Raw genomic sequence first — 12239 nt, forward strand, 5'->3', positions numbered from 1 at the left:
CCCCGTTGTTCTAACAACGTTAAGACGGCTTATCGACTTCTTGAGAAGAATTCTAAGAAGAAAGTAAACCTACAGACATCGGTCTTGTTTAACAAAATCTGCCTACAAACAGAAACGGTAGACGTGCAGTATGTCATGGGCCACTTTTAGGGTTCAAATACCCGGATAATTTGATGAGTATGACTGTGTGTGTATGTCAGGGATACTTGTCTAAGCCCACGTCGACGATGTTACATCTCTGGGAGAGTCTTTCACTGGCGTGTTCATACATTCGTGACGTCACTGCTATACAATGTAGGAGCTCCTTCTTGCATGACGGTTTCATGGAATTAATTTCAACATCTTGATCTCATCCTCGTATTATAACATCCCGTTAAGAATGAATTTGTTTGCTTTTTTTTTGTTCACTCAGGAAAAAAATAGCCTCACATGAACAGTTGTAAGTTATCATAAATCTCTCACATTATGACAAACTGCGTAATGTTTAAATTAACATAACTCGACCGAATTTGAACGGTTACAAAAACAACATTTAAAGATAACATCTATACAAATTACTGGATATACATCTGATATAGAAATGTTTAAAACCTAACTCATACAAATACAGAATGTATGTAACTTCAGGAACAGTTAAGGGAACTTGATCATATATTACTTAAAGGCGCATAGTTATATTATGGAAAACATTTAAAACAAATTAATTCAAAGCTTCACTACACTTGTGGTTACAGCTATTTTGTTATGAGACCTCCAGGTGTCAGTAGGTTAGGGAAAAAGATTATATATATATATGTAGCAATTATAACCTGATGGAGGAGGAATTTTCAAAACGTTGTACGTTGGTCCACTTAGTTTGAACCCGTTCCCCATGTTGTATTGTGTCCCATCAGTATCAACATGAGGATGAGCCGTGGCTGTGTTGACAGCAAGGTACTTGCTCAAATCTACCTAGAAAAGCAAGCGAAAGAAAGTCAAAGCAATAACACATACACAGGGGACTCAATGAAATAACAATGCCCTAGGACACTTTACTAATAATAATTACAAATCTTAAGAGTAAATAATTTAGTGAAGTTAATCACACATTATAAGAACGATGTTCCACGTACTGTGCTGCCATTACAGCTACCTCCTCCATCGTCAATTGTGCTTAAGCTGGTTGAAATAATTGCGCACTATTGCCAGGCAGCAAAACGTTCATTGTAAAAAGCTTCTACAAAAGGTGGCAAACTCAATTTTAGACCACATGTCTCGAAAAACTTTTCACAGACCCTCCAAATGCACAAAGATCCACTGGAGCAACCTAGGAAGACTTGACAGATATGTGGTCGAAAGGTATTGCCGTGATTCCAGTTTCTTCAGCTATTTTTCTCATGAAAACTACTGTTGGTTTCGAGGTGTCACTGAAACTTGAACAATTAGCTTCTTACCCTTCATCAATTTTAACGTCATTATTATTATATTATTAACGGTAATAGAAGGTACGCTCAGCTTTATTGCAATGGAATTTTTGGGTCAGAGGGTTCTCTTTCGTAACTACAGGCTTAATTTATTATTACAGGCATTACTCTGGATTGGTTTGGTGTATGGTTTTGGAGCCCGTTGCTATCCTAAACACTCTGCTGTGCAAGTTTTCCATTTTCAAGGAAAACACTGAATACTCTGATTTTTGAAATATATTTTTGTCCATGCGTCATATTACAATCTCTCTGTAAAAATATGTCTCTTCGGAAAAATGTTATACGCACACAACATTATAACACTGTCTAATAGTCAGGAATTCGCTGTGAACTAAATATACAGCTGTTAAAGGTGTCGCCTGTGGTGCCAGGTTGGCCACGCGACACACTGCTACTTTGGAAAATTCAAATCATTCAAATGCAATTAGCCCCTCTGAACGTCTGTGCGAACAACTAGAATTCTCAGTGTAATAATAAACAAAGGCCTTAGAATAGACAATAATTAACAATATTTATTTAATTATTTTTGGCAAATAATGTTCAAATAGAGAAAACAAAAAATATATTCATAAAAAAAAGCAAAAATGTTTCTAATAATAATGATAACTTACGTCTTAGAGGTTTGAAATGAATGACTACTCATAGCAGCAAGTCATGGTGAGTGTATATTATAAGCGTAGCAAAAAATGTTGGGCATTGGAAGCAAAATTATAGCGTATGTAGTAAAAAAATAATACATTAATTTACATGTTCTTTCATTAACTAAATTAATGATTTAGTATATAAATATTAAGATGTTTATAAAATGCTTAATCGTACAGCATTAATAATTAACAGTGGTACCTATTCTTCCTTTTAAGTTTACCTTAAATTTGTCAAAATACTTTAATTACTGATTCAAGTACGTTAAACAAATATTCTTACATAATAAATATTACGATCTTTTATCTTACCCTGCCTGTAGTTTCCAAAGTTTCGGGATCTACTCTGTGAATGAAATTCGTCTCTGAACATGCATAGAATTGGTCTCCCAGTTGAAAAATGCTCACAACGTCATTGTCAGAAAATTCATCCATGGTAAACACGGACATAAACCTACATATACCAAAAAAATTTATTGTTCTATAATAGATTACATTAGTTATGCACACAAATATATCTTCAATTAAGCAAGATCTAAAATTTTTGAAGATGTACTGATCCCAAGCCACTGCTATACCTAACTTATACGGATTAATCGTGAAAGAATGAGAGTAAAAAAATATATATATATTTTAAATGTTAAATTCTTTATTTTGATTATATAATAATTTGGTTTTTTGAACGAATATTACAAGTTTAAGTCCAAACTTAAATACTAACCTTTGAAAGAGAGTTTTGCATGGATCAGGATGGCCTCTGGTGCCAAATTCTGTCACTACGATACGGTTTGCTTTCATGTTGCGTTTGTATGCTTCACTCTGCAAGAAACGATTTGAGTACATCACGTGACCATCTTGGATGCGAAACTTATGTAACAGCGCCAGGCTATCAAACACGTGATTGTATTTATCAGGACCAATTTCCATCAAACCTCCACCATTCCTGAGCAAACTTCCCCGTAGCCACCTAGGGATTTCACCTGAAAATAGAAGTTTCTAATTAACAATTCCTTTGTCTAAGTACTGGAAAGGTCTCACCTTTTAAATGCTCTTTCTTTATTCAATAATAATAAAAAAAAGATTTTCATGTATTATCAAGTATGTGCGAAATTAACTGTGCCGTGTTTCCTGTTCATGTATATGGTTTGCCGGGCCTCGGTCTCTCTCTCTTTATGTGTGGTGGAAATGAAACGACAATCATGGAAGCGATTTATTCACATATTTGACTTGGATGTGATACGAATAGTCGCATCTTTATGTTCCGTATCTCTCAGGTGTTACACTAAAGCCAGCACTACTTGCATTAAATAGTTTGTTTGTTTGTTTGTTTGTTTTTTTGAATTTCGCGCAAAGCTACACGAGGGCTATCTGCGCTAGCCGTCCCTAATTTAGCAGTGTAAGACTAGAGGGAAGGCAGCTAGTCATCACCACCCACCGCCAACTCTTGGGCTACTCTTTTACCAACGAATAGTGGGATTGACCGTCACATTATAACGCCCCCGCGGCTGAAAGGGCGAGCATGTTCGGTGGGACGGGGATTCAAACCCGCGACCCTCGGATTGCGAGTCGAGCGCCCTAACCACCTGGCCATGCCGGGCCTAAATAGTTAGAGAATTACATCTGTAAGCCATTAAATGTTTTCGCTATAGGTAATGTTAATCTCTTGCTAACTCTCAATTAAACTTTATCATTCACCAATTACTGACTACGGACATATAAATACGTTATACTAAAACAACTGTAAATAAGCAAGTGATCAAGTCATGTGATAACAACAACAAATATAAAATTGTTGTGGATAGGAATGTAACCAGAAATACATTATGGCACTATTTGGTGTTCGTAGGTAGTGTGATGCCACCGAAAATTGATAGCTTTGGGGAAGAGTATGTAACAACCCTTTCTGACGCAAAATGATCATATACTCAGATCATAAAAATGTGTTCAAATTGGAATTTAGAATTTCAAAGATGACATTGGAAAAAAAAGGATCAACTTTGAATTCCAAGTCCCAGAAAGATACCTGTAATAAGTCATACTCCAGTCACGGTAAGCAAAGTGCAAGTGTCTTGTAATAGATAAGAATCCATGAACACAAAGGTCAGTGGCAAAAGCCATCCAAATGTTACAGGCATAAGTATGCAACGTAATCAAGAAGGATCGCTGTCTGGAAAGACAACACAAGTCACATGTACACAGATTGCTTTCACGACATATCTGTTCAACCGTCGCATACCTCAAGCAGATGGGGAATGAAATAGGTATTCATTGTATTCTCTGCAAAGACATACCATTCAAGTTACCAGATACAGCATCTGTGGATTTCTCTGTAATCAGACTGTTAAAATGGATGCTGTGAAACCATAGTCTTCTAGATAACGTAGTAGAATGTCAGACAAAAATGGGATAAATTAAACACAATTGTGATTGAATAGTCATATATATATATATATATATATTGCTATATGTTAATCCTTGTTTGTACTATTATGTAGGAATGATGCAAACGTCACCCCTACTATCTTGATTGCATTGTTTTTGAAGGATTAATATTACTTACATCCTTACATTTACTTCCTTTTTTTTTAAAAGATTTTTCTTTACTTGTTTGCTTGTTTTTTAATGCAATGTTTCAATAGATATAGGAAGGTTGTATTTGTAACCAAGTTCTAAATACAATGAGGTTCCAACTGTAATATTTATTGTTTATCTATTATTGGCTGGTAATTCCAGTTTCACCCTACACTTAAGCTTTATAAAGGAACACCAAAATAATTTTTTTTATTACTACTATTTATTAATAATACTTATTAAAGCGGATACTCCGTTTGAAACTATGTTATCTCAGTGAAGTTGGTTGATACCATTGTTTTGAGTTATCATATAATAAAAAAAGAAGCAGGAGAAATAAGAACATGAAATTCAAACTTTTTGCTATGATATTTACATACATTCCCACAACTTGTAACTCAGTCATTACAAAGACATTGTTATAAAGGAAACACTGTATCGTACTGTAAAGTTCTGAAGACCTATTGAGGAGATATTTAAAATACCATTTCTATGAACAATCCGAGTGGAAACTACGCTGAAGTACTTTTTTCAAGATGCACGGCCGTAAGACAGAGTATGGCCAGACATAGTGACATGGACTATAAAGACGTTGTAAAGCTTCAAAATGTTTTTCGTATAATGTTCAATCTCATTATACACTTTGCTGCTGTGAAGGAAAAAAACTGTCTTAACGCATGATTTTCAGCGCACTATTCAATACTGAAGAGGTAAAAAATTATTAAGTTGTAATATTAAACTGATAACTTTTAATTTATTTTTTTAAATTATTTTCTATATTATAGTGTGACTATACAGTCAGTTTAACTACATTAGTAAATTTAAGTAAGACAGAAATATGAAGTGATTTAGGCTTAACGACCAAGTCAAGGCTATAACTCTATTTGGTAATTATTTGTAATTTGTTAATGTTTCTAAAGTTCTATAAATGTAAAATTTTTATATTATTGGTTATTAATATTGACATATACGGACATATTCAATAGTTTGTAATATATACAAGGATACGGCTGTATTAATGGTAGGCTATGGGACAAAAACTACTAGCGATGAGGGTACCCAACTGATGACCTAGGGCAGAGTGGTCATTGAAGCTTCTTGAAGCTTGCACGTTACTCGCATGTTAGTAATTGTATATTTTTATCAGCTCTTCTGGTAAAATTTATTACATAATAGTAGTATAACTACACGAAAAGGTATCTTTCCATCTCACTTTTAATATTATATTTGACAGTTACTACAACCTGCAGAATTAGGCTAATCCGACATTTGGGTGAAAATTGTTACTTTCACTCTTAGGCCCCCAGTGACGCAGCGGTATGTTTGCGGACTTACAACACTAGAAACCGGTTTTCGATACCCGTGGTGGGCAGAGCACAGATAGCCCTTTGTGTAGCTTTGTGCTTAACTACAAACAAACAAAGAAATTCACTCTTAGAATAAATGATAGTTCAATGATGAAGTATTCCAGTTTTCACTCTTGAAATCATATTTGACAGTTCGATGGTAAAACTATCCATATTTTGGGTGAAATTGCCACTTTTACTCTAATAGTTCGAGAGTAAAGCAACCCAATGTTGACTGAAACTGTCACTCTCACTTTTGGAATAATATTTTTTTTTGACGAATCTTTTTTATTATTTCTACTTGCTCTACATATTTTTCTGTGACCGTCAAAGTTAACGCACTATTCGTTCCTCATCAGCTAGCACAATCTAGGGAACTCTGGGGCATCACAAAGTCTTCCATATAATATGAATGACGAACGGGAAGAGCCTTTCTATGTACAATAATCAGTGCTATATATAGCATCAACCCATGTACAGATAACTTGCTTTCAGTGTCAGTTACTCCATGAAGAGCATGCGCAGACACTTTTACACCCGTGCAATTTTAAACGGTGCCATCAACGATCTACAGTATTTACATTTATATAGCTGGGAATTCCTTGCATGTTATTCACATCCTATATCCTAAAAGTGGCGTCAGAAAAAAAAAGCACATAGTATATTTTCTTTCGTTTCAAATGCAGGAACAGTTTGCCTGGTTGGCAAATTTATACTGTTTCATTTAGCTATACGGATCAAAAATATATTCATCTAGTACTACTTTACTTGTTTGTGTACTTTTGTATACTGTTTCATTTAGCTATACGGATCAAAAATATATTCATCTAGTACTACTTTACTTGTTTGTGTACTTTTGTATACTGTTTCATTTAGCTATACGGATCAAAAATATATTCATCTAGTACTACTTTACTTGTTTGTGTACTTTTTATTGCAGCACTTATTTTGTTTTGGATACTTCTTATAGCAATTCTATGAATAACCAACGATCCCTACTTTCTGTTAAAATTTTGATATTTTTCCTAATTATTTGTTCAGTTTTTATACATCCATGGAATGGACACAACATCTATAAACTTTCAGTATAGCCATATCCCTGTTAGCTATAACTTTTATAAGAATTAAAACCACAATCACAAATTTATAAAATGTAATCCTTACTTTGACCTACAAATAAGTGTATAAAGTTGTCAAAGTGTGGATTAAATTTAATAAATTTGTGATTGTGGTTTTAATTATTGTATCATTACTTTTTTGGTAGGATTCCTACTTCATTTTAAATTTCATAATTTTTAATACTCTTATTTGTTTACTTTTTATGTTATACTTGTATAAAGTATATATTTTACCTTTAGAAACCTTGAATGGGTTTAAAAGATATTTAAGTACGTGCATGTTTACCATTTATAAAAAATCTGTACATATTTATCGGAATATCAAAAGCAGATACCACAGACCAGTCATATAAGCTGGAGAAACCTTGTAGAGATAGTCCGAGCCGTCTAGGGGCTAGCCCCGCTGACAGATCAAGTAGGTAGGTAGTAGACGAAAAAGTTGCTGTTTTAGAAATTTTTGAATTGTTATACCGGAAATGCTAGCGAACGTTTTAGCATATTATAAGTATATATGCGCATAATATATGGTAACTAATATTTTGAATGGTCGGTTTTTCACTTAGGAATTCAATTGGGTGGTTTTTCGGCGCGTGAATTACTTGGAAACCTTGTCGATCCCTATTGTTAAGTTCTACCGTACTTAATAATAGAGATAGTGATAGGTTTTATGACTTACAGGTTACTCTTCAACAGTTTGAAAATTACTACAGTATTTTAATACTTTTAATCCACAAAGAAACAATTAAAACAAAGACTTTTAGCATTTAAGGAAAGCAATATTGTTTTATATATGAATATGTACTGTGTTAAGAATTTAGCGATGTACGAGATAGGCTTTCAAGAGATTAAAGTCGACTCACTGTGATGGTAGAAATTTTCACTTTATAATCAGTTTTTTTTTATTTATCACAACCTTCCAAGATCTCACAACGAAGTTGAAAACTAGGTTTAACTGTTTGGTTAGTTAAATTTGTTTCCAATATTTGTACAAAGCTACACAACGGCTATCTGCGCTAGACGTCTCTAATTTTGAGCTGATATGTTAGAGGGAAGGCAGCTAGTCAGTATCACCTACCCAAAGAAGTAACGGGGAAGTAACAAAGTGAGATAATTCAATTCTCAAGTTCACAATTTTTGGAAAAAGCCCCCCCCCCCCAAAAAAAAAAATGTAGTGTTGGCTATGCACCTGTGCACTGCCAACTCTGGGGTTACTCTAATCAAACAGTAGAATTTGACCGACACACATAACGCACCTATGAACCTTGAACCTTCTGATCCAAGTCCAGCACATAAACAATTATATCACGCCTCGTCCTTTATCGATTAGAAAAATCAACGATTCGAATAACAAACAGTGTATAGGTATAAAATGGCACTATTCCGATACAGTGTTATTGTTAGCAAGAATACAAACACAGCCAAGACATGAGCATGGAATTTCAGACTTTTCTTTTCATATACAAGAAAAACTGGAAACATTAATTATAGCACATCATTTATGACTTATAGGGTATTAAACAAAGGTAACATTGGTAATATGTTTTTACAAAGCATTGTAGCAAGACCTGGTAAATCAATGGGAGATACCTTGTTTTGCTTTTTTCAGCAATACTGTATATCAGTCATTATTTCGTACATCAAAAAATCTAGTTTCCATGCAGTTACCATAAGTATTATCATGCTTCGCTTGTAAAAGGCGTTCACATAATAACAATTGTTGTTGTAACATATGGCTTACATAAATAATATTTCGGCGACTGCTGTGTTTGTTGTATCCCAGCCTGTTTTTTGTGTTTTTTTTTTAATTTCGCGTAAAGCTACACGAGGGCTATCTGCGCTAGCCGTCCCTAATTTAGTAGTGTAAGACTACAGGGAAGGCAGCTAGTCATCACCACCCACCGCCAACTCTTGGGCTACTCTTTTACCAACGAATAGTGGGATTGACCGTCACATTATAACGCCCCACGGCTGAAAGGGCGAGCATGTTTGGTGTGACGGGGATTCGAACCCGCGACCCTCAGATTGCGAGTCGAGCGCCCTAACCACCTGGCCATGCCGGGCCCCCAGCCTGGCTGAATAGCTTTTGACTGAGCGAAACGTGTCGTCGGCAATGAATATGGCAAATAAACTGTGGTTCAAATACTACTATTATACACTCTTCTAATTCTTCAAAATTCCTAAATGAATAAAAGAAGCGTTAAAATATAATAGGCTTACTACTGATATCTTATAATCACGTTTCAACAGCTTGTAAAAGGCGTTCACAACATAAATGTTTCTAAGTTGGTGTAGGCCTATGTTACAAATAACAGTAACTAACGTTGGACAAGTTATGTTATGGATTTAGCGCAAAGCTACACGAGGGTTATCTGCGCTAGCAGTCCCTAATTTAGCAGTGTAAGACTAGAGGGATTTTTCGCCACATGTAAAATGGTTTAAGTCTTTACTTTTCCGCTAAATATATATTCATAGAGAAGAACAAGCCAATATCACTTTCACGAACACTTACTTCTACTAAATGCTTTCGTATAGGCATAGCTCATTTAAACTTGTTCAAATATGCCGTGTCAACCACAGTTTTTCCACAAGCATCATGGCTACCACAGCTGTTAGCTTCAAATATGGCAGCCGAATAAGCCGTCTATGTATTATAGGTCGTTGGATTAATGTCTGTTTTTGACATTTTTACTTTTTGATTTGATGAAGGCGTAATGACGAAACGTTGGCTCACATACAATGTTATTTAATCTGGAGTAACATGTCCCAGTTTTATTTCTCCCAAATAGCCCTCAGCGGGTCAGTAGGAAGTTTAAGTATTTACAGCGCTAAATTCCGGGGGTCGATTCCCACGGTGGACAGAGTAGCCAAGGGGGCCCGGCCCCCTGAAAATCTAGGCATATTGATCACGTTATTTTCCATCTTTTATGGTATATAATAAACTCGTTTTGTATCATTTAATAAAATAATATAACTTCTAAAAACACTATTACACTTAATTAAAAATTTAGATCAATTTCGGCTTTTTAATTTATTGCCCCCTAAAATTTTCTGCCCCAAGTGGAAAACCTGGCTACGCCACTGACAGTGGACAGAGCGCGGGTAACCAACTCTGTAGCTTTGCGCTAAGAGAACAACATCATAAATAGGAAAAAAAACTATCCTGTCCACATAATGATCCTTTAAATTCTCTAAGTAGCTACATACATGATGAAAAATTAATACTTATATTTTATGAATAGATAATAGCCTTATGAGCCAAACAGAAATACAGTGATAACAAGTTGTTAATTTCCCAAACTGTTTGTGTTTGTTTGAAGTTAAGCACAAAGCTACACAATACTTCATCATTGAACTATCATTTATTCTAAGAGTGAATTTCTTTGTTTGTTTGTAGTTAAGCACAAAGCTACACAACGGTGTACCTGTGCTCTGCCCACCACGGTTCTCGAAACCGGTTTCTAGCGTTGTAAATCCGCAGACATGCCGCTGTGCCACTAGGGGGCTCCCAAGCTGTATCGAAACAATTTCAACTTATAGTTGATGCAACTTAAACATATGAATATTGTCCATAAATTATATAGGTATATAAACACACACACACGTTGGTAACTGATGGAAAAACAAAATAGTTGTTTAGTTGTACCAGAGTTATAGACAAAAGTTAATGTATAATAATATAAAATCTAACAGATAACTATGGAAAACTTGTGGATTAATAAACTGTCAACAGTTAATCAAACAGATTATTAGATGGCTGGGTGAATATATAAAGAATACAAATAGACAGTTATAATATTAATTTTAGACACAAAAAACCCAGTTAAGTCGATATTTCTTTCACACAAATTACAAACACGATTTCTTAAAGTTCATTATCGTTATAACTCTCGTCTTAAAAGTTAAACTCTTAAAGAGACTACCTTGTGAGAAAACAAGTTAGTATTTCGCTTACATACTTACATAACTATTTAATCTATAACTATTTTTTTCATTTTTGGCATGATATTTTGAATAAAACAAGAGCCTAAAATTTGGAACGTACTCATTTTCCGCGTTTCGTAAATACCGTGCGCCAGTGCTAGTACTAACAATGTTAAATGGGTAAGCTTAATTCGTCTCACATTAATATAAAAAAGAATAACTTGAAAAATGATTTGAAAGAGTTGATTTACCAGTGACAATTCCTTCGATAGGTTCAGAGCATTCTTTCCTGCACGATCTTAAAAATGGAATTAAATTTGAGACTTTATCTGCGATTATTCCTTGTTTCGTCGGTTCTTCTGCCATGCCTAAAGTCGTAACTCACGATGTTTAGACTAAATATTGATTTTAGATTGACACAAACACTAGAGAGCGCTGTTCATATACCTTTGGATCAATTTTCGTGGAATTTAATTACAAGTAATTTTTATCGATACGTATTTTTTTAAATACATTGGTATTATTTACTCAAAAATATTTTGTTTCCAGCACGATGTTATTTTGTGATGTAATTTGAATTATTATAAAAATATACATAAAAAATCCTATTAGTTGTCCCTACTTGTAAGTGATAGCTTGATAAGAGAGAGAATTTTAATAACTGAAACAAAGTCAGGGTAGCATGCTAAGGAACCTGCTTGAATAAAAAAAATTTAACTCAAAATAATCATCTAATTAGTATAAATTATTTCTATTACCTTACAAGAATTAGGTAGTATATCCAATTCTTTTTGCTTTTATTTTTTCACATCGCCTATTGTTTGCTTCTATCGTTTGTCAACAGATGGCGGTAAAGTGTAGAGTTATGTGCTGCAATACCACTTTTTTCTTGGGACGCTGGACGCGACCAAACGATTGAAGAGGTGGACTGCGGATCTAAAGGTGTGAGACTCGCTCGTCGTGCTGCCACAGTATTTTGTACTTTCAGTTTTGGATGTAATATACGAGTAACGGTCAGTCCCATGATACAGTTCAAAGCTATTGTGCTGATGAGTGCTGTAGGCAGACTGTGTTGACTTTGGTTAAGAGGTTGAAATTTAGGGACTGTCATACCTGAATCCTTCGGTCTCTCACTTAGCAATTTAGTTCAGTAGATAATTCAGTTATATAATTTTTCAA

At 34.6% G+C, this 12239-nt stretch overlaps 1 protein-coding gene across 2 annotated transcripts in view; it reads right to left on the bottom strand.

Moving 5' to 3' along the window:
• The window catches only part of LOC106462687 (beta,beta-carotene 9',10'-oxygenase-like), a 22452-nt gene extending 11001 nt beyond the window's left edge, over positions 1-11451 (bottom strand). The window contains exons 1-4 of one of the 2 annotated variants that reach the window (XM_013922634.2): positions 11312-11451; positions 2826-3084; positions 2417-2558; positions 810-951 (exon numbers count right to left, since the gene is read on the bottom strand). In XM_013922634.2, the coding sequence (XP_013778088.1) occupies positions 810-951; positions 2417-2558; positions 2826-3084; positions 11312-11426 (658 nt within the window). In that variant the 5' untranslated portion in view covers positions 11427-11451. The remainder of the gene's footprint in view (positions 1-809; positions 952-2416; positions 2559-2825; positions 3085-11311) is intronic. The other variant, XM_022390014.1, reaches the window with a different exon arrangement.
• Positions 11452-12239: the final 788 nt, after the last annotated feature.

The sequence above is a fragment of the Limulus polyphemus genome, unplaced genomic scaffold (assembly GCF_000517525.1).
Source record: "Limulus polyphemus unplaced genomic scaffold, Limulus_polyphemus-2.1.2 Scaffold1225, whole genome shotgun sequence".
NCBI lineage: Eukaryota > Metazoa > Arthropoda > Merostomata > Xiphosura > Limulidae > Limulus > Limulus polyphemus.